The sequence below is a fragment of the Gavia stellata genome, chromosome 6, assembly GCF_030936135.1.
Source record: "Gavia stellata isolate bGavSte3 chromosome 6, bGavSte3.hap2, whole genome shotgun sequence".
Taxonomy (NCBI): Eukaryota; Metazoa; Chordata; class Aves; order Gaviiformes; family Gaviidae; genus Gavia; species Gavia stellata.
This window is the reverse complement of record NC_082599.1, coordinates 45765921-45788706: the sequence shown is the minus strand read 5'-3', so window position 1 is coordinate 45788706 and position 22786 is coordinate 45765921. Positions and strand designations below refer to the sequence as shown.

General features: G+C 39.2%; 1 protein-coding gene across 2 annotated transcripts in view; it reads left to right on the top strand.

The window, feature by feature from the left end:
- OSBPL10 (oxysterol binding protein like 10) overlaps nt 1–22786 on the top strand; it is a 122739-nt gene that overhangs the window by 53996 nt on the left and 45957 nt on the right. For both annotated transcript variants that reach the window (XM_059818634.1, XM_059818635.1), the window contains exon 5: nt 17584–17794. In XM_059818634.1, the coding sequence (XP_059674617.1) occupies nt 17584–17794 (211 nt within the window). The remainder of the gene's footprint in view (nt 1–17583; nt 17795–22786) is intronic.

The following is a 22786-nucleotide window of genomic DNA, read 5'->3' as shown; positions in this document are numbered from 1 at the left end:
AGTTAACTGGAACGTAAAGCCAAGTGGCCATATCACACTTTATATTAAATTTTAGCTGTCACTGAACTAAATAATAGTGGCACATTTCATCTTGGAATGGTGTTTATTTTGGCTGAGAACGTCTGACTATTGCACGACCTCTGCCAGTGTTACCATTGTTGTTAAAGAACCAAGAATTGCAGTGTGTGAACATTTTGTAGTAACGTACATTAATTACTTACAGAAGTTTAGAGAAATTAAATGGGAGTTAACCAAAGGAAGCCTAGAGAAATATTTTTTCCCTTAATTTTAAAAAGTCAATAGAGGAGTTTCTGATCCCTTTGAAATGTGGTGTTTATTACAACTTTTGATACTCTACAGTGGACTAGTCATCAGCATGTTTCTGAATATCTGGTACAGTGAGATCCAGATTTCATGGGGCCTCCACCAGTGTGACATCTATTTTATGTGCCAGTGGGCAGTTCCAGAATTTGGAAAGGACTGCTTTTTGGTAAGGTGACAGTCCTACTGTTTCTTCCATGCTCTTTGCCATATATAAACATGGTTACCATTTGATTCCTGCAGGAATTATGCAACTAGCTGATAGTTCTTTGCTTCCTCCCTTACAATATAGTAAAATGTAGGACTTGCACCTAGGGCTTCATGGAGTGAGGTTTACCTGCAATTTTGTGGGGCTGCAGTTGTCCAAGTGGAGCTGCAATAGCACTGCTGAAGTCTGTGCTGCTGTGCCTTTGCTAGGCAGATTTAAAACTAGTTAACCTAAAATCACATCCGTTTTTTCTTCTAGACATGTTTTAGTATAAAAGGTAGTTTTGTGGTGTTTTCTTTGTGGCAGTTTGTGGTTGATACTTTATTAATTAGAGTCTTCCTGCACTTCAAAACTAGTATAGTAAATACACTCTATAGATTTCTCAGCTGGACTGACCAGAGACTTTCATCTTGGTAGTTTATAGATACTGCAGAAAGTGTTTATAGTGTTTCACTTTTGAAATCTAAGTATCCTGTTTTCTGTTCATTCAGAGAAATAATATGGTGGCACAGTGAGTGGCAATTTGGGAAAGAGAAGGGAAAGAACACAGAGGAGGAACCCTTGTTAGTTATAGATCTCCGGTTTTTCCTGGGTTTATATTTAAAATATCTTCCTCCCGCCTCCCACTATACATAATAAATTAACGGTAAAGGGGCATCCTTTTGATCATCTTTAATCAAGTGCATCATATCTCTTGTGTGTTAACCCCAGCCAGCAATTAAAGACCACACAGCCGCTTGCTCACTCCCCCTGCAATGGGATGGGGGAGAGAATCGGAAGAGTGAAAGTGGGAAAACTTGTGGGTTGAGATAAAGACAGTTTAATAGGTAAAGCAAAAGCCACGCACGCATGCAAAGCAAAACAAGGAGTTAAATTCACTACTTCCCATCAGCAGGCAGGTTTTCAGCCATCTCCAGGAAAGCAGGGCTTCATCGTGTGTAACGGTTACTTGGAAAGATGAGCACTGTAACTCTGAATGTCCCTCCCCTTCCTTCTTCTTTCCCCAGCTTTGTATGCTAAGCATGACGTCATATGGTATGGAATATCTCTTTGGTCAGTTGTCCCGGCTGCGTCCCCTCCCAACTTCTCGTGCACCCCCAGCCTACTCGCTGGTGGGGCGGTCTGAGAAGCAGAAAAGGCCTTGACTCTGTGTAAGCACTGCTCAGCAATAATGAAAACATCCCTGTATTATCAACACTGTTTTCAGCACAAATCCAAAACATGGCCCCATACTAGCTACTATGAAGAAAACTAACTCTATCCCAGCCAAAACCAGCACGATATCATATATAAAACAGGTAGTCTGTAACTACAGATGGATGTTGGTCAGAAAATGAGGTATGTTGCTTAATAGGTTACATCTTAATACCACTACATCTATACTTTATTGTATGTATTACAGTTTCATTTACCTGCAAACTCATTGTCACAAATTTTTCATTTTAATTAGCAGGGCATGGAAAACAGCGAGTAGTGTCTCCACTCTAAAACAGAAAATGAAAAAGTGCTTGCAAAAAACCCAAACCAAAACCACAGCTGTTTCTCAGAAAGCTACAATTTCTTCTTGGCTAGTGGTAGTGAAGAAAAGATAGCAGAAACCCTTTGAATCAGTTCTGTGTCCACTGAAGTCAATAGAAAGTACATGAGGTCTTAAGTCTTAATTCAGCTGTTGATATTTATTTGGCATAGAACGTGCTTGTGTAAGTTGCACTACAGCTATTTAACCGTGCTTAGAAACACTTTTTGAATTAAGAAGTATTGTAATACAAGTCTCCTACGTCTGTTTATTCTACCTCAAGTTAGTACTGCAAAGATCATTAAAAACATATTTCCTCAGGGGCTAAATGGGGTGTTTAAATCTCTGGGAGTGTCAGTCTGGTACTTTCCCAAGTAGTAAATGTGCATGTACTTATAAAAAATATTCAGTAAGTAGCATTAACTGTCTCACTTTGGGGATGAGGAAATGTAAATTATTCTAATACTATAAACCAATAATTATTAAATCACATAAATATGAGCTGAATACTCTTGTGTTCTGTGAGTCTTTACCTTGCCTTTGCAGTATCTTTGAATGCATATAAGTTACACCTTCCTAAACTACACCTTGTTCTGTGGATTTGATTTTGTATTCATGCAAAGGTTGAGTCATCCTGGATTCCAGACACCCAGGCAAGGACGATTAAGGTTGCTATGGGAATCGTAGAGCAAATGTTCTACTAAAATTACACCGTTTATCCGTGCAGGTTGTGTCAAGAGTGAACCTGGTTCATTATTTCTGATTTTTTTTTTCCCCTCCAAATCTGAAAAATATAAATGATGCAAACATGGCTTCTTTTAATTAATTTTTTTTAGCTTGTATTTTAATTGAGCATGTGCAAAGACGATAATTTTCAGTCATTTAATAAATGGCAATTTATAAATTAGGGATAATACAGTGTGTATGATAGCTATGTTCAGAGACTGCTGCAGCATTCATTTTCTTAAGCAATTGCAAAGAAGCTAAGACTACAGTTATTAAAATATTTCATTAAATTTAAAGTAAATGGTAGGTTCCCAAAGGAGCTTGAGAGAAGTCAGATTTGAAGGGAATTCTGTCTCCAGCTTTTGTATGCCTTCAAAATGGTCACTTAATTTTGTACATAAAACAGAATTAACCTGTTCTGTTTTATACGCATATATAAACCAACATAGCATATCATACACTTACCTACATTTTTGGAAAGCTGCAAGGCTGTTTTCTTTCACAATTAAAGCACAAATACTCCAGTAGTTTCAATTCAGAGTTGACACTTTGAAAATTAAGCTTTAAGGAAAACACACTTCAGTAAATCTTTTCTCAGATTAGGGTGTCACATCTCATGGCTGCTTTTTTAGTGGCCTTGCTTTCAGTGCGGGTTTCTGGGTGGCTGGCAGGTGCAGCAGTGATCATCTTAGCAAACCCTGAATGCGACAAGGTGCACTTACGTTGTGCAACTCTGTTTATAATGCAAATTACTGCTTCCAAGATACATGGGCTATTTTTTTAACCCGCATTTAAATGCTATTTTTATTAAATAAAGTAGAAGATATTTTTGAATGTTCTCAGTGGTAATAGATGACAATGTAATATTAGGTGGCTAGCCAAGTTTCAAATATTGAGTACAAAAAGTACTTAATTAAATGCCCTCCAGGAGAAAGTAACCATAGAAATGGCTCATATATTTTAAGCGTACCGTCCAGTTTACATTATTATACACGTTTATCGAAGGACTTACTATAATCTTCAATTCCTTGTGTAACACCCAAAGTGCTGCATGCTACACTAACAAATAAAGGAAATATTTTGATTTTACAATAAATGCGAATAGTAAACACTATAGGTCTCATCTGTTATTTAACAAAAACCTGATCTCTAACAGCTTTTGCTACGTGTTCTTATTGTAATCTCCATCTCTAATGCTTGACTTGCAGGTTTTGACTGCTTTAGAAACTTTGTGTGTGTTACACACATGCTTTTAAGCAGCTGCTTACCTGCTTCTTGGTTGCAATTCTGATTTCTGACAATATGCTTTTAAAATATGACTAATAACATGATGGCTAGCAACATTTCATCCAACAAGCTAAACTGAACTGTATCTGCCTGAGTTTGACATATACTTTTAAGTTGCTTTGTATTATACGTACTAGTTGTATACCTGTAATCGATTAATTATTTTTAGTTTTTATTATGGTTCCTCTATTTGTCTCTGGCTCAGGAAACATAGTCTTACGTTCTTGCACCTACTGCTTAGTATGTTCTTCTGATGATATCTACTGTGTTCTGGGATGACTGGGGTTTTTGTCACAGAGATCCCCAGTTATCCGATTGCAGTTTTATTGGTAGGTCTAGGCTGGCAGACACAAAATACATGGATTTGTGGAAAAGTTGCTGTATAAATGCAATTCAGCCATATTACAGTATGTCATAAATTGGCTCCTCAAAATCATGGTAGTGTATGTTGAATCACTTTAGTGCTGGAAAGTTAATGATGTCAACTGAAACTAGTTGACAGTCAGCTTTGGGACATGGAGAAAACTCAAATGGGTGGATTTGCAATGCTTTGTCACAAGTCATAGAGGTACACTTTATTCAAGGCTCAGGAATGGCAAGATTAGGTAGTCTTGATAGTGACAGTTCACTTGCTTTTCAGAAAACATGAGGTGAATAGACTGTAAGATGGGGAAGTAATATCTACTTCGATCAAAATTGAAGGTCATTCCAATGTAAACTGCACACCTGAGAGTTGTTTAAATGGCAGAAATTTTATTTTATTTAAGCTTGGACAGTACAAGCTAGGTGGCTAACTGGAAGGGGGGTGAAAGGAAGTATAAGCATTGTTGGGAAAGGGAAGAAGCACTGGAAGTGTCCATCAGAAATTTGGATAAGTAGTGTGTGGGATATTGGACTACTCTGAATGGCTGTATGTGTGTTTATATATTCCCAGGTGGAATGGAATAATTTGAAAAAAAAAAAAATTAAGGCAGTTAGAGTTACATTTTCTAGCAACGTGTTCTGGGAGAAACCTCCTCATCCTTGAAGCTATGTATGTTGAAATGTGTAATTTATGTTCCAGTGCAACATGGCCTTTTCTCTTCTGAAGACTGACTTCCCTTGAAGTGCAAGAAACAGATTTTATCAATAGTATGCTGTATCGCGGTAAACTAACAAATTTTCCTGTGATTGCTGATGTTGACTTAATGACTAGCAGCAACCTTTCAGGTGCTCTTTTGATTGCTTAAAATTCACAAATGTGCCTTAATTGCTGATAATCAAAATATGCTTTCCAGCTCTGTGCTATAGCTATTGACTTCACCAAAGAGATCCTTCTGAAATGTGTAAGAAAAACTGCTTCTCAGAAGAGCGCATAGAATAACATCTGCTTATGAGCAGCATTTAATCACTAAAACTACTGACTTTCCATGCAGATTTTGAGGTAATTTTTATACTAAAATTGCGTAAGAATGATTCCCCGCAAGATGTTTTTTATAATCTGTGTTCTCAATGCTGCATTGTGTGATTTTAAAATACAACAGTGTGTTTCCTGCTTGCCTGGATGGTAGCCAGCTGCCGTCCAAGATTTACTTGAACTTGCAAGCTCCTTCCTTTTGCTTCTCTTAATTTTTGGTTCTGGATCCCTGGAAGCAACTTGGGGCAGCGGAAACAAACTTAGCAGCCACTGTCTGCTTTTTCTCTTTTCTGTGGTTTTACCTCAAGATCCCAACACCTTACTCCTCTTGAGTCATCGTTGATAGTAAATGGTAAGTCTCAGTAGATGGCTGTTAGTAGGATGTGGTTAATATAGCAGTTAGATTAGCAAATGCTTAAGCGCTCATGGTGGGGGAACTTAGCACTTATACCTCATACTGGTAGCAAATGTCATGCATTACCTACACATGTGTGGAGTATCCACAGGGAGCTCTAACGCAACAGGCAAAAAAGAAAATCTGTCATGTCTCCTGCAATAGACCCTGATCCCCGGACATCTCCCTCCAGTGGCAAAATGACCAGTGCTAGATTGATACTGATCATTTTGCAGAAAATGTATAGCCCACTCACTCTGATTTGTGGGGAAAAGTAGTGCCCATTGATACAGTTTGTCTGAGTCATGCTTTTTCACTTGAGTATTTATTATGGCAGCCAGCTCTTACTAAAAAGCTTTAACTTCTCACCTGAAGACTTGTGGAGTAGCTCCATGAAACACTCTTAAGATAGCTGACACTATCAGAGGAATTTTATTTTCCTCCGGTGTTTTAGTACTTTAGTTTGTTTGTAAATCTTCCGCTTCCTCAGGGAAAAGAACCTGAAGTTTATGTTGGTTTGGAAGGGAGAAGTGTTCTCCGCTTCAGATCTTAACCAGCAAGAAGGGATTCTTAGAATAACTAGCAAATTTTGGGAGGATGACAGGAAAAGCTTGCTTTTTTTTTTTTTTAAAGCCATAAAGTATGAAGCCATTCAAGGGACGCTGACTATCTCAGCATATTGATGAAGATTAAAAGCATTCTTTAATTTAGAAAGTCCAAGATTATCTGTCTGCTAAGACATTCTCTGGCAAGATTTGAACTTTTTGTCCTAGTCTATCTCCATGGACACAAGGTCTCTTTTGTAATTCCTCTCCCCCCACCCCCCATTTTCCTTTCTGTCATTCACTAACTCATTTCTCAGGTGAGGAGATGGACAGATTGATTACAGAAAACATGCATTTAACCTTAAGTCTGGGGTTGTGGTCTTATAGAAGTGTGGTAAGGAGTCTGCCTGAAGTAGCAAAGGTAAACATCTGATTTGTTTTGGCCTGAAGTAGGTGAGCTGTTTTGCTGAGATTTCTGGAGGCATTCTCAGGGATCCTGCCAGAACTGCTACATCCTCTCTACTAACTAGCATATGTGTTGCAACGGCTGTGAACCTCGCTCTGGTGTCTTTCTATTTGCCTGATCTAAAAAGCAGAGCTCTGCAGAAGCTCACAGTGGACAGCCAGGTTGACATTGGGAATGTTTTGCATCCAAATAAAGTGCCTGCACAAAGTCTCAGAGAACATTGACAATTACAGATGTTATACGCTCTTCGGTATTTGAAGATAGATCTGTTAAGTATATCCTGTCTTTCGCTCTTCTGAACAGAGAGATGCTTTTGTAAAACAGATCGTTAGGTCAGCTCCTTTTCTTGCTGAGCTTCTGCCTGTTTTAAAGCATTGAAGGAAAAGAGGAGCTTCTTCTCATATACCTGAGTTGCAACAGACTGAGAATTTCTTGGGAAGGTAGATTACTTTTCTTCCTCTTTTACTGGAAGGAATGTTTAAGGCTTCCAGACCCATCAACGAAAAAGACCCTTCTCCACGTTTTCCTCACTCCCCAAATTCAATGACCTTATGGGTTAAAACAATGGTATGCAGACCTACAAAATACAAAGTCTGATTATTGTAGCTGTGCAACTAACAGCAAGGGTGCTTGGAGGTGTGACTAATAAGCTACTGCATAGTAGACCAAAGAGTAAGAAGTCTGTATTCCATCAAATGATTAATGAATGTTGTCTTCACAAAACAGAATGATATTATGTTGTGAGGATATGCAGCAAGTGTCCAAGTTACAGAATTTAAAGATACAAAATAGGGACTGAATACGTGAAGAATGGAGCATAGGATCATGTCTAGTATGTGAATAAATTAACTAGCCAATTTAAAAAGTGCATTGCAGGAGTCGGTAAATAACAGCTGCTCCCTGGAGCGTAAATCCTGTGCTGAGGTCCCTGGAGAGCTCATAGTCCCTGGAGGTGCTGATGGCAACCAGTGGAAGAGCAGCAGTGTCAATGGAAGCAGCAGATTGGAAAGAGTAGCTAAGAACAGGAAACAATTGAGCCAGACTGCCTCCTCCACACGTTGTTTTCTCCCAGTTGTCTTAAATCTGGCTTTTAGAATCAGGCCTAATGACATTTGCTCTCTGTTCTGTTAAGGTTTTTCCTCACAAGAAACCACCTTGCGGAACGCGCAATGAGAAGGCTGAGCAAAAAAAGCCAAAACAAAACCCCAAAGGAAATGATGTTTTGTAAGCTGAGACAATTAAGATAATGTAGAAACTGGCTTTTCACTTGTTCCCTTAACAGAGATTATGTGGATTCCTGGTTAGGGAAAAGAGAACAAAATAGCAGATGGGGGTGGAGGAAGCTTGTTTTCCTTCTCCTCCAAGGGAAGAAATAGAATTGTCAGAGGCAAGGACTGAAAAGAAAAAGAAATGTACCCTGGTGATTAGCTACCTTCCTGATTGTCAGAGGTATAGTTCTGTTTGTTCTATCACTTTTTGTATCTCTGTCTGCAAATTACATGCCAAGTGAAAATTAACTTGCTCCTTTGAAGCTTCATTGATAGGATGTTTGTGTCTAAGCCTAAATAACTATTATATAACAAGTCATTCCAATTTTACTGTTCATTGTTTGCTTCTTTAAAATAATTGAGGTCAAGCTGGCTGCTACCCTGAGGTGACAATAGTGGAGAATTACGTGCTTATTCCCTGTAATGGGAGGGAAGCAGTAATCAAGAAAGGACAATGGATGGATGTCATTATCTGGTTCCATCTTTCCAAGATGCTTTCAGAATATCTCACTCGGTGTTTTAGGATCCTTTCTTAAAATACTTTTTCACTTTAGCATAGTAATGTTCACAGAGGCTACTGTGGGTCTTCATCCAGATTGAAGATTTTTGGATAGAATTTCCTTCTGTTTGCAGCTGAAGGAGATTCTGTTTGGTCAAAAGCTCGGGTTTTATTGTAAGCAAAGCGTACAGATACGTTACTTGTGGAACTTAAGCATGTTTGTGGTCACCTGGTCTTGTACATGTTTCTACATTAGGCACTTCTAAAGCTGAAATGCAAAATTCTCTTTATAAGAGATTTGTGTTATATATTGCAGTACTTCTAGCAGCAACCTCTGTGTATAGCTCTTTCATTTTAGTTAATACATTAAGCTGTAATTTTGCCTTCATATCTTGCATGTTACTGATGGAATCCCACTAAAAGATCTATGGACGTGAGTTTACTGAAGAAGAGAGAGGGAGGTCTATAAATCCTTACCAGAAAATTTCTTTTGTCAAGTAGTAAGATGCACATAGCAAGTGACCTGGAGTACTTCCAGAACACTTTTCAGAAGTTAAGCCAAGGCAAAAGTTTTCTTGCTCTGCAGTGGTTAAGTATAAATGCTTAACTCAGAACAAAAATGCATCGAATTGGAAAAAAAAATTGCTTTTACTGCAGTTGTAGAAGTTACCTTAATTTGTCAGATATCTCAACTGGAGAGGTATACCTTTTGAGCTGTTGATTAACAGTATTTACAATAGTCTTTCTGCATGTGTGTTTATACTCTTTCCTTTTTCACAATAAATAGTTGAAAGTGGGAAAGTTTCATGGAAATACTAAGTGGGAATTGTGAACTTGAGCTGAATTGGTAGCTAGTGTGTCAAATTAATGACTGGTATGGTTGCTTTAGTGACACTGGAGTTCCAGGTAATTATATCTTACATTTTGATACATACTTGGTACGTGTGTGTGTGTGTGTATTATACTTCTACATATATTGGTTGTCTGTTTTAACTTCTAATTTTTACAATATGACAGTTTGTGGTGGTGTTGATGAAATACAGGTCAAGATTGCAAGAAGAGTCCTTGCTCAAGGTCACAATTGATTACTATATTTGGTTTACATGGCAACCCAATGTATTGGGTTTACAATGACTTAGAAGGTTTTTATTTTTTTTGTGTGGACTTTCTTCTCTTCTGTCAATCATCTGCTTTTGCTTTTAAGAAAAGCAGTGTTTTATATCAAAGAAAAGTAAAAACCAATGGTTATACGCTGGTTTAACAATGAGAACCAAGGTCCTGACTCCTATCACTTATGACTTACTCTAGGGTGGTTTGAAAAGCTGGCCTCTCCTTGTGTCCTTACCCAGTGTCTTCTGAAATGTTTTTCTTTTGGTACTGTTGTCTAAAAGCAAGAAACTATTATTTCCAGAAAGTGTATATATGTGTATGATAGAGAGAGAGATACCGTGTTTTCATATAACACTTTATTTATTTTAAAAAAACCCAAACCAACCAACCAACCAACCAAACAAACAAAAAAACCCCCCCAAAAAAGTGAAGAAGCAAACTGGCTATTTCCCAGCATTTGAAGGCAGTAAACTTCTTGCAAAGGCACTTGACTTAGAGTTGGTAAGAAAGTGATACATGTGGCATTTCTGTTACTATTTAAATTTCTGAAGCTTTTCCCACACAACTGTTTATTTTTACAGATGCTCTGTTTTTCATATAAGCACTGTGTTGTTTATTTGCCCATGTTTTTAATAATTGTTTTCAACTTGCATGCAGTCAGTAATGGAAAGGATTTAAAAATAAAAATCACTGCATTAAATCTTTCAGAGGAATTGCCTAGAGATGAGTAGGCAGATGATGTGCTGCTAGTGGTGGTGCGCAGAGAATACTACACCACAGTAAATGAGTTATTAATTGATGGAGCCGAATGGCTTCTTGATGAATGATTTCTAGCACATCACAGAAGAGCTTGACAATACAGAATTTCTGTGGGTTCTCAGTGCTAAAAGAATATTTTCCTTTTTCTCTGGAGTGTTACAGATTTTTTTCATACACATGGGTAGGCGTATCTTAATACTTACTTTAAAGGATTCAATATGTGTGAAGATCAATACCAAAAAAGGAAAATGCCATATGTTAAAATTTAAATTGCTCATGTGTGTATCAGATTGTGGCTGGGACGGTCTGAAGAATCTTCCTCAGGTTTTATATTCCGAAAGAAGTGTGGGAAAATCTAAAGTATTTAAATGGTTATATAGAAAGACAGGATTGGTGACCCTACTTATTTTCTTGGCCAGCTCGGCATGGCCTGTATGACAAAGGGAGAGTGTCTCCTTGCCCTTTGAGGTAATATGGCTGATGTAATTCTTCCTTTGCTTCAGGGAGCTTGAAATCACTGTGTCTTGGGAGATACCCCTGAGACAGCTGTGGATCGGGTAGTTTTGTAGCTGGCTTAAAGCTGGTGTTTGCTTTAGGTTGTTGTGATGCACTGTGTTAGCTGGGTGAAATCCTGTAGGATCAGTAATTCTAGAAAGAAAGATATTCTGATTATCATAATACCTGTCTGGGCTGGACAAACAGACTTAGGCCTGTTAGTCCTGGAGTCTGGATAACAAGAGCATTTCCACTGCAAATAAAATCATGTCAAAAGCAGTCATATGCTCTTCCTTTTAGGTGTGGCTATTCAGTTTTCTTCCTTTGAAGTTTCTATTTATCTTTGGTTTAGGATTGGAGGAAAAATCTTTAACAGCAAGTTTATTATTATACTTAGTAACTGGGAATCTCTCTCTCTCTAGTTTCAGAAACAAATTGAAGCCTTAAATCAAAAATGACATTCAGGTTTTGTAAAATGATTTCTCTGCATGGGAGAGACATAATAAATTTTAACAAAATACTGAATTACTGTAAGTTTTTCTTTTAGCACAGAAAATAGTACCTGAATTTTTCATTATTTCTTAAATTAATTTTTAGCAGCTAATTTTAGCTTATTTACTGTATGAAGTAATGTTCTTTCTTCTTATTATGTCTGAAATACATTTCTTTGCAATCCTAGGGTATCTCATAGCTTTTTCTGCCTATCTTCCACATACTGTGGGGGTGACCCCAAGAATAGAGTAATTTCTACTTATCCATTTCTTTGGGATCTTGTCACATAACCGTTTGGTCCCATACATCATGATTGGCAGTGCGTTCACAACAGGAAGACTGAGGAGGTGAAGGAGTAGTTAGCTGTTGCTGTGGCTGGGGTAAGTAGGGAAAGCAATCACAGAGGGTTTTAAGATCAGCCAGGGACAGGAAGAAGCAGGCAGCAACAGAAGCTGTGAATTGGCTGTTTTGGAGCAAGCGGTAGAGAGCGGATGACCTACTGAAGAAAACATCAGAGGTGATTCTGGTTGCATTCAGTCTTCTGTGAGTGTGTCATTGGGTGGCAGGTTTCTTTGAGGGTAGTGTTATTTCAGAAGAATTGTATTGGGTTTGCATGGCAAGGCTTTGGTAGCAGAGGGGCTACAGGGGTGGCTTCTGTGAGAAGCTGCTGGAAGCTTCCCTTATGTCCGATAGTGCCAATGGCAGCTGGCTCCAAGATGGATGGACCACTGGCCAAAGTAAGCCAGTCAGCGGCGGTGGTAGCACCTCTGGTAACATATTTAAGAAGGGGAAGAAACTGTTCTGGAACAGCAGCCACAAGAGAGGAGTGAGAATATGTGAGCGAAACAACTCTGCAGACACCAAGGTCAGTGAAGAAAGAGGGGGAGGAGGTGCGTCAGGGCAGGGATTCCCCTGCAGCCCATGGTGAAGACCATGGTGAGGCAGGCTGTGCCCCTGCAGCCCATGGAGGTTAAGGGTGGGGCAGATAGCCACCTGCAGCCCATGGAGGACCCCACACCAGAGCAGGTGGATGTGCCTGACGGAGGCTGTGACCTCAGAGAGAGCCTGTGCTACAGCAGGCTCCTGGCAGGACCTGTGACCTCATGGAAAGAAGAGCCCGTGCTGAAGCAGGTTTGCTGACAGGACTTGCGACGCCTTGGGGCACCCATGCTGGAGCAGTCTGTTCCTGAAGGACGGCACCCTGTGGAAGGGAACCACGCTGGAGCAGTTCATGACGAACTGCAGCCCTTGGGAAGGACTCACATCAGAGAAGTTCGTGGAGAACTGTCTCCCGTGGGAGGGACCCCATGCTGGAGCAAGGGAAGAGAGCAAGGAGGAAGGAGCGGCAGAAATGATGTGTGATGAACTGACCGCAACCCTCGTTCCCCCATCCCCCTGTACTGCTTGCGGGGAGGAGGTAGAGAAAATCAGGAATGAAGTTCAACCCGGGAAGAAGGGAGGGGTGGGGGGAAGGTGTTTTAAGATTTGGTTTTATTTTCTCATTACCCTACTCTAATTTTGATTGGTAATAAATTAAACTAATTTCCCCAAGTCGAGTCTGTTTTGCCCATGATAGTAATTGGGGAGTGATCTCTCCCTGTCCTTATCTTGACCCAAGAACCTTTCATTGTATTTTTTTCTCTCCCTGTCAATTTGAGGAGGGGGGGTAATAGAGTGGCTTGGTGGGCACCTGGCATCCAGCCAAGGTCAACCCACCACAAGAATATGGACAATACCTGAGAATTTCTGGCAGGCTAAAATGTCTGAATCTCCTTCAGGCTTCCGGAACAACTGTTAATAGGGAACACATAATGTGGTCTGCTTGTTCTCCTGCTGCAGGCTGAAAATGGAGAAAGGAGCAAACCATGCATATGAGCTGGTCTCTTCCTAGCCCAAGGCTTCCTCTTGCAGTTAGGTAAATGCAGGCCTGCTAATGTTAGATATATGCACACATATAATTCCTTTTAATATATGGAGTCCTGATAGTCCTTTCAGTTTTTCTACTTTATATCTAGCATAGAGTTGTATTTCTGAAGTTTGAGTGCATTTGTGGGAATATGCTGTTTCTTTTCCATATTATGAGAAGTTATTTATAGGTGAAGAGGGCGTGCCAAAGCTGAATCAAGAGTGGAAAGAGAAGTGGGTTGAGACTTGGTGAGGAGATGGGAGCAAATAGTCTTTGCTGTTGTAAAAAGTAGAGAACTACTACTCTGACCTGTCTGTATTTGCAAATGGGGAGGATGGAGAGCTATGAGGTACTAAAATAACACTGTGTAAGAGAAAAGTAATTCAAAATTAAGCAAGTTATTTCACTTTGGAAAAAGAAGGTTACAATTTAACTTTCTCAAAATCAAAGCTTTTCATTCTGGTTTTGAAACCAGCTTAGAGTGCTGATAAATAAAGCAGTCTGCCTCCCCTCCCCCCCAAGACAGCAAAAGGCAGACCCATGGGTAAGATAGAAGATAATGCTATAGCTGCATGGTCTAGTGGCTGTCCTGTTAAGGGTTAATGTGTTTAATGTGTTTTGTCTGGGATGGTTTGGTGTTTTTGTATTAGCTCCTCTTTGGTTTACTCTTTTTAGAACAACCACACTTCAACTCTTAAAATCTTTTGTTAATGACTTGTTTAAAAAAATATATTGGCAAGCATGTAAAAAAAGTTATTTCAATAGTATATGTTATTTTCTTCCCCTTTTGCCAGTGAGTTGTTCTGTGACTCTCTAGAATACCGGAGGTTCCCCCTTTTTGTTCTGTTCATTCAGCACCTTAAACAAAGTGGATTTTCATCAGTGCTTGAGCGGTAAATGTTCAGCAAGTTCTAATACTTCGAATCCTGCACAGAAGTTCACAGTATTCTCCTAGAGAAACTGGCAGCTTGTGGCTTAGACAGATGTACTCTTCGCTAGGTAAAAATATGGCTGGACGGCCAAGCCAAGAGAGTCGTGGTGAATGGAGTTAAATCCAGTTGGCGGCCGGTCACAAGCAGTGTCCCCCAGGGCTCAATTTTGGGGCTGGTCTTGTTTAATATCTTTATTGATGATCTGGATGAGGGGATTGAGTGCTCCCTCAGTAAGTTTCCAGGCGACACCAAGTTGGGCGGGAGTGTTGGTCTGCTCGAGGGTCGGAAGGCTCTGCAGAGGGATCTGGACAGGCTGGATGGATGGGCCAAGGGCAATTGTATGAGGTTCAACAAGGCCAAGTGCCGGGTCCTGCACTTTGGCCACAACAACCCCAGACAACGCTACAGGCTTGGGAACGAGTGGCTGGAGAGCTGCCCTGCAGAAAAGGACCTGGGGATGTTGATTGACAGCCGGCTGAATATGAGCCAGCAGTGTGCCCAGGTGGCCAAGAAGGCCAATGGCATCCTGGCCTGTATCAGAAACAGTGTGGCCACCAGGAGGAGGGAAGTGATCGTGCCCCTGTACTTAGTGCTGGTGAGGCTGCACCTTGAACCCTGTGTTCAGTTTTGGGCCCCTCACTACAAGAAGGACATTGAGGTGCTGGAGCGTGTCCAGAGAAGGGCGACGAAGCTGGTGAGGGGTCTGGAGCACAAGTCTGATGAGGAGCGACTGAGGGAACTGGGGTTGTTCAGTCTGGAGAAGAGGAGGCTCAGGGGAGGTCTTATTGCTCTCTACAACTGCCTGAAAGGAGGTAGCAGAGACGTGGGTGTTGGTTTCTTTTCCTAGGTGACAAGTGATAGGACAAGACAAAATTACTTCAAGTTGCGCCAGGGGAGGTTTAGACTGGATATTAGGAAAAATTTCCTTACTGAGAGAGTGGTCAACCATTGGAACAGGCTGCGCAGGGAGGTGGTGGAGTCACCATCACTGGAGGTGTTCAAAAAACGTGTAGATGTGGCACTTCAGGACATGGTTTAGTGGGCATGGTGGTGTTAGTTGATGGTTGGACTGGATGATCTTACAGGTCTTTTCCAACCTTAATGATTCTGTGAAGTTGTCATTCTTGGTGTCTTCTGCTACGTCAGGTCTATAGAACAGCTGCTGGTATCACGACTATAATGTGAAACTAGGTAGCACAGAAAGGATGAATCTTAGGTCTACCTTAGGTCAGCTTGAAAATAGTAAGACTCAGAGCAATACCTTGTTTTGGATAAAGGGAGAGTAAATAATTGCTTTTATTTAAATTTCTCCTAGTCTAGGAAGAATATAGTTCATAAAAGCCTGTAAAGCTTCGGGCTAGGTGATAACTGCAAACATTCAGTTAATTTTTCATATATTTCCTAAGCTCTCTGGTCAGTTTATCTTATGCTCTTGTCTTAGCTGCAGAAGAATATAGTTGTCCTTTATTAAGGGGGAGGGGAAATGGAAACGTTTGAAGTTTTCAAAGTTTTATTTTGGATTTTATTTCCTATGGAAGCAAATCTTTGGAAATGCTGTTTCTAACAAAAAAGAAAAAAAAAAGTAAGGTAGGAAAACTGATCCCTTAGAACTGAAATAGAACATTTCTGTCACTGTGAAGCATGAGAATGTCAGGTTTTCAACTTCACACTCTTAATTAGGATGGGAAAAGGACAGAAGCAGTTACGTTGTGCAGTCTTCCAGGGAGAAGGTGATCGTTTTTCTCCTAGTTGTTCCTTCAATTTATGTCCCTGAGCTCTTTTCCTGAGGGAGGAATATTTGCATGAGTGTGTGTCTGTGGTGCTCTTGGCTTTTTTTTTTTTTTAGCTTTGAAGCAACCCTCTGTCTGTGCTGTGGAGCTCAGTTACACGATGTGTGACTTCTCAAAGCAGAGCACTGCCTGGTGTTCTAGCAGTTCCCTAAAGCTGCCTATTGTGGGGGTCTGTCACCTTCTGACTGATCTTGTTTTCTGTCAAAGGGAATTAAAATTGACTGTGGCTGCTATTGAAGCTTTGGCCTTTCTGTTAAATATTAACTATTAAAATGTCGTTATTGTAACCTTCACCAAGGCATTTAGCTAAATTTCCTTACAAGCCTGGCAACAATAGCTTTTCACTTAATTCTACTCTAACTTGTTTGCAAGGATGGTTATTTGCATCTTTGAGTTCAGTTTCCTTTCTTGTTTTTCAGTGCGCTCAACGTATACTTTCTTAATCGGCCTATTAACCACAGCATAGGGAGGCTACAGGAAGTACAACATACTTTGAAAATATAATAAAGATAATAAAAAAAGTCATGAAGTTCATAATAATACATTTTTACAGTATAGTAGCTTGGATAAATCGGGCCTGAATCTTTCTTGCTTACGAAGTCTTCAGATATTTTTTTTGAAAGCTTTGGATACCTCAGATATGAACCTGTAAGTTTTTGCCATAAGGTTTTTGCAAGGTAAGTGTAAGAAAACAGGCTTGTCATGTGCCTGTATAATTTCCTACAAGCTGTAAAAATGGAGAGAGAAGTTTTAAACATCTCCTTTTTCTTTTGGCTTTATGAAGGATTTTGGAAGCTTGCCAATTTGTTTAAAGAACAGCCTGCTCAAATAACATTGGTTTTATCTGCTATACAAGCATGCATTTAATCTTCAACTGGGTGGTCCAAATGTAGAAACAGATTAACTTTCTCCCTGACAGCTGGTATTCATATCTGATAGTAAGTAAGTACTCTAAGTTGCATCCGCTGCTAATGCCTGTAAACTTACAAGTTACCTTATTTTTTAAAAATAATTCCTTACTGATGCCTGAGAAATGAAAAATGTCCATTCTTAAACTGTCATTAGATACTTTATGTAGGAGAGAAGGAGAAGGAACAGTATAGCTTCTTTGGGTGTCTCAGATCACATACAAAGGGAAGAAAATCTAAGCCTAAAGTAATAATGGAGAAAGAAGTAGAATTTTCATATTTTTTCCTTACGAAGACTTTCAGAAAGTATGAGTCTCTCCATTAAACCTACTATGAACCTACTATTTTAAGAGATGATTTTCTCTAACATAGTCTTGACATTTTTACAGGCCTTTGGTAGTCTCAAGCCCTTCGTTTTTGTAGGTAAGTATATAGTATGTTTGGATCAGAACATTAACATCCATTTGTGGTAGTTCTTCACATTTAGTCACTATATCAGCCCATAAGAATTTAAAGCTACATAATGGTATTTCCTGTGACAGCACGTGTTTTTGGACCTTTACAGATCATGAGCCAAGTTGAGGGGCAACAGAAGAATCTTGTACAAGCCATTGAAGCTCTCCCAAGTTCTGGGCCCCTTTCTGCCTTGGATCAGGACTTGCTGCTTTTAAAAGCTACCTCTGCTGCCACCCTGAGCTGCCTTGGAGAATGCCTGACTCTATTACAGCAAAGCATGCATCAAGTGGGCCAGCATCATAACAGGACACTGTCATCAGGTGAGCGGAAGCTCTCTTGGGTATTATTTTATGTGCCTTGGGTTTTTTTATTGATACTGAAGCAGGCAAAATTAACCATTCCTCAGAGAGGCAAGTTGGACTGAGCAGCTTGTAAGCTTCTACAGCCTCAAGTATCACAATTTTGTTTCTTTGCCTAAAAAAGGATGCAAAATCTATTGAAATCAGAAGAGTCCTAAATCTTCTCAGGGAAATGAGGTTCTGAAGACAGCAAGACAAAAAAAAAGGGAGGACATGGAGAACAGATAGATAAGCCTATATTCTTGATGACAGTGTAGAACCTGCTTGGATGGTTTTTTTTGGTTTGGTGTTTTTGTGGGGGGGGGGTTTGTTTGTTTTTGGTTTTTTTGAAATGGAAATCACAATACATATTTGTTTGATAAAAATACATGTAATATTATGCAGTATTATAGTGAAAATCATATTTCTAGTTTTCTACATGAAAGGATGCTGCTGAGGCAGATGTATTCCAGGCTGTGGTTTTCTTTAGATCTGGAAAGAGTTCTTCATGCTGCTAGTTAAAAAAAAAAAAAAAAAAAAAAATCTGTGGCAAATTTTTATGAGCCTAAAATGTCAAACAATGTAATTCTGCATTGAACTCTGCAGGCATGAACCTCTCAGTCCCCATGTAGCTCAATGTTTTCAGTTCACCCAGTTCTACATCTCTGTCCATAATGTTGGAAGTTGGACCTTCAGCCTTCTGAAAGGGTGGTCAGTGTTCTTCCGTACACAAACTGCACTGCCTAGCCTAAGAGCAGAAGCAGGACTTGATATAAGAGGAGCAGCAGCAGCAGAACTCTGGATATGGGATGGCTTTTTATGTTTTCTTTAGGTGCTTCAACAACATCCCCTGCAACCTATCCTTAGTTACAGTAGGTTTACTACAGGGCAGGATATGCCCTTAAGGCTGCTGAGACAGCTAGGTAGGAAACTCTCTGAAGAATTTCCATTGTGGGGAGAATAAAAATTCAAGAGGGTCAGCTGAGAAGTAGGCAAATGATGTAAAAAGGGTTCTTGGAAAAAACAGTGTAAAAAACTTTGTCACCTGTACTATGGTATGTCATGACTTTCCCACATCCAGATTCTGATATATTTCATAAAGTAACATAAATGAACAAAAAAGTTTCTTACTTTCTGTATGCTGGTTTTCTTGTAGAATATGCAAAAAAACCTTGCACGTGTCTAAATAGTAATGATAAAGTGCATTTAATTGAATTCTTTGATGTAATTTAATTTCAAAAGAGAATGGTTTGGAACAAAGATGAAAAGCATCCTTCAAAGAAAAGACACTTCCTAGTTTCAAAGTCCCTGAAGGTTGTTTTTCACGTCCATGTGATCTAAGTGAACTGTCAGACATAGATGACTTGAGTTGTACATGCCCTTGAATCTGTGTCCAAATAATCTTCTGTTAAACCAGGGTCTGTATTTTGACTTGATAATGATTTTTGAGGATCTGTGCACAAGAACTGAGAAAAGCAAGCATAACATTAGTCATTGCTGAAAGGGAATCTCATCTTTTTTGAAAAAGGTGGAAAGCCATGACTATAAAGTACTTAATAAAATTTAATAAATGTTTTTGTTTGTTCCTCCTAAGACTTCAAAGTTGTACAAGAATCCTTCCAGGAATCAAAATTCTGTAGCACTGGTTCATACCAGCATCTTTGGTGTAACTGTGAGAACCTGGATGCAAACAGTGAATTCTTCAGGGTATATGTGTACTTATTCTTTGGAATGTAATTAAAAAAAAAAAAAGAAAAAAGAGAGGAACTAAAAGCTGCTGAAATATTTAGTCTCTTCTCCCTGACTAAGAGAGTCTGTGAAATGACTTTTTTTTTACGTTTCTTTTCCCCAGGCCTTGTTATGCAACACAGTTGCCTGAAAGAACCTGATCTAAAAGTCTTGATTACTGATTTTCCTACACTCTTAATCTTATCCAGGCGTACTTTGATAGACTTAACATTTCTGCTGAGTTGGTAGAGTTTCAGAGTCATCAAAGCTGCATAAACTCATACCTAATCAGACTAATGCCTTTAAGTAATTCTCTAGCAAACTCTAATTCTGAGAGATGATATATTTCATTTTGATTCTGTGTCCTCCAGGTGAATTTTTTTAATTTTATACCCAGAAGATGCAACCAAAAGATGACCTTTATGGTCACCTCTTCATACTGTCAGGTGAAAATGACTCTTGTTAGTTCAAAAGCCATATGTTCCTCTGATAGGAAGTCTCAAACACCTTTCCCATGAGATGTGATGGCCCTGTGCAATTTATTGCCAAATGTTTCCATCCCAGTGCTGTCTCATTACTTGCTGCATAGTGTCCAAGATGCTAGATGGCATTGTGGGGCAGGATCCCCAGAATTTTGTACAGACAAGATAGGAATTTGATAACTTATTTTCTTGCCCACAGTTCATGAAAGCAGTCCAGTCCAGCAAAGCAGCACAGTGCTGTTCATGTGGAGTGTGAGAGATAATCAATGGCTTAGCTTTGGTGATTTGAACTTACCCTTGAGTTTCCCTTCCTTCAGCATCAAAAGCTCTCACTATTATGCCATAAAGAGACAGAACTGTCTGAAAAGTAGATATTTATCTACTTTCTCTGCACCTTTTCTCTGCTTGTGTCCTTGAAGTCTTTATGGCCGATTATGCAAGGATTGCTGACTACTTCTCTGTGTGCTGTAGGCTTGCAATCTTACTGCTTCTAAAGCAAGGACTTAAAGTAACTGAGAGTTTCTGACCTAGTACTTATGGAATGCACTCATGAAGATTATCATTAAATAGTAGCTATTTTAAACAGATTTACAAATCTTTATGGTTTTAAACAGGAAAAAAATTTCTCTTTTGATGTAAGAGTTTTTATTGCTTTGTTTTCTAGTAATGTGAGTGGAAAGAAAGCAGCTTGGCATTCAGTTTAGTGGAATCTTATCCAGAATCTAGGATTGTGTAGATCTTGACTTTAAATATTTTAGTGGCATCCTTTGTCATGGAATAGTTTAAGGATGACATGATTTTTCCTCTTCATTTTCATGTTCCTCATGAGTTGTCAGTCTTAGACCTCAAGCCTACAAGCAGACATGAAGATTAAACTGAAGCCTTCAACCTTGTCTTGAAGGGTAGTCAATACATGTTTTATTTCCACTCTAAACCTTCAAGGAAGGGGTTTTGTGACTGTCTTTTTTTGTTAGTGCTTGATTTTGGAAGTAAATCAACAAGAACAGTCAGTGAAGCAAAATTGGGTCTCTGTTTCTACTTTTGAGTCAAAATAATGTCAAATTCATTTCTAGCTGTTGTTATTAAAGGTATGTGCATTGATCACTAGCTAAATTCTTTGTAATTTTTTTTCTTTCATTGAAAAATATGCTGGAGAAGGATATTAGTAGCTGAAAGTGTTGGTTACATAGAGTGTGAGTTGAGGATGAGGGGTTGCATCTATACAAACTTGTTTGGGAATTTTGTTCTTTTGTAGGAGGGAGAAAAATGTCAAGGATTTTCTTATTGGCCAAGGATGTCACCACTTAGGTACATGTAAAGTATTTGGTAATCGGCATTAAGTGCCTTGTGACAAGCTTGAGTTCATTTAGCATGCAGACAGGAAACAGGTGCCTTTTAAAATAAAAAAGTGGAGAACAAACTTTTGTCTTCACTTCAAACTTTAAAACTTCTAGTGTTATTTTTTTCTGCCTGTGTAGCCTTTGGCAGAAGACTATCTCTAGAGCCTATTGACTGCTATGGTTAACATCCTTCCTTCCCAAACTGTGAACAGAGCAAACTTGAATGTTTGTTTTAAAATAGCTTTACCAGCTTATGTTGTGATTTAAGTCTGTTTTTTTATTTTAGTGTTTTGGCAGGCAGAATCCTGTCTTGTAGTAGCAGCCTGCAGAGATAAATCCGTTCTTTTAGCCTGCGTTTCACGTTAGCTATTCATTTACTGAATAAAGCATCTCCCTGATAGGAATTCCCTCCTCTATTTTTGTTTTTCACTTGCCCGCTTTTCCAATGTGTAAAATAGAATGTTGCTTTTTTTTGAGGATTTTTTAAAAACAAAACCCAAACCCGTCCTCACTATGGATGTTCTGATGTTTATTTGAATGTGCAAGTGCTGCTTACTTTGGCTCCCATGGCAGCAAATGGATTGATGATGATTCTGGAGTCGGGGGGGGTATACTTGAACTTTATTTTAGCAGATTCTCTGTTGCCTCCTTTTTTGAGAAAATAAATGGACAGGAAAGACAAAATCTAGATGCTTTCAATTTGGTGACAAATGACAACTAGGGATTCTCCTGCAGCTGAGATGGCAGGAGGAGACAAAAATGAGCAGAAGAGTCCTCTTTCTTGCTTAACTCACCCTACCCCTCACCCTAAATGCTTGTGGGCAGTGAAGGGTGAGGAAAGAAGACGGGGAGAACATATTTTTTGTTACTCATTTATTTTACTAAATTTGGCATGGTCAGTCAGGTCTCCCTTAAATGCATCATCGCTAGACTTGCTTCCGTCAAGAATAACCAAAGCATTTTGCTGTTCTATCTAAATGCTAATACATTATTCTTTATATGTTCTTCTTTCTTTGGAAGATAACATTATTTTCTAGTCCCCGCACAGCATTAGCAAATGCAACGTTGTCTTTCTAATCTGAAAAGCAGATGTGCAGCTGCCACTTGCTGTTACTGGTTCAGCCTGCTGTAAGATTCAGCAGTGACAAAACAGTCACATCCATCCCTGGCAGGGGAAGGAATCGAGATCTAATCTTGGTCTCTCCTCGAGGCCTACCATTGCATTGTTAAGGGGATATTTGTTAGAGTATAGTTACAGTATACTGTAAGCGTTTTATCAATAGATGTTAGCTTACAATTGTGCCAGGAAACATAAGTTTTATTTTTTTTAGTCTATAAACCAAGACCAGAGGAGTTAAGAATAGGAAGGTTTTTTTATAGAATTGAGGTAGGTGTTAAGCATATGTCATGCATCAATTATCATG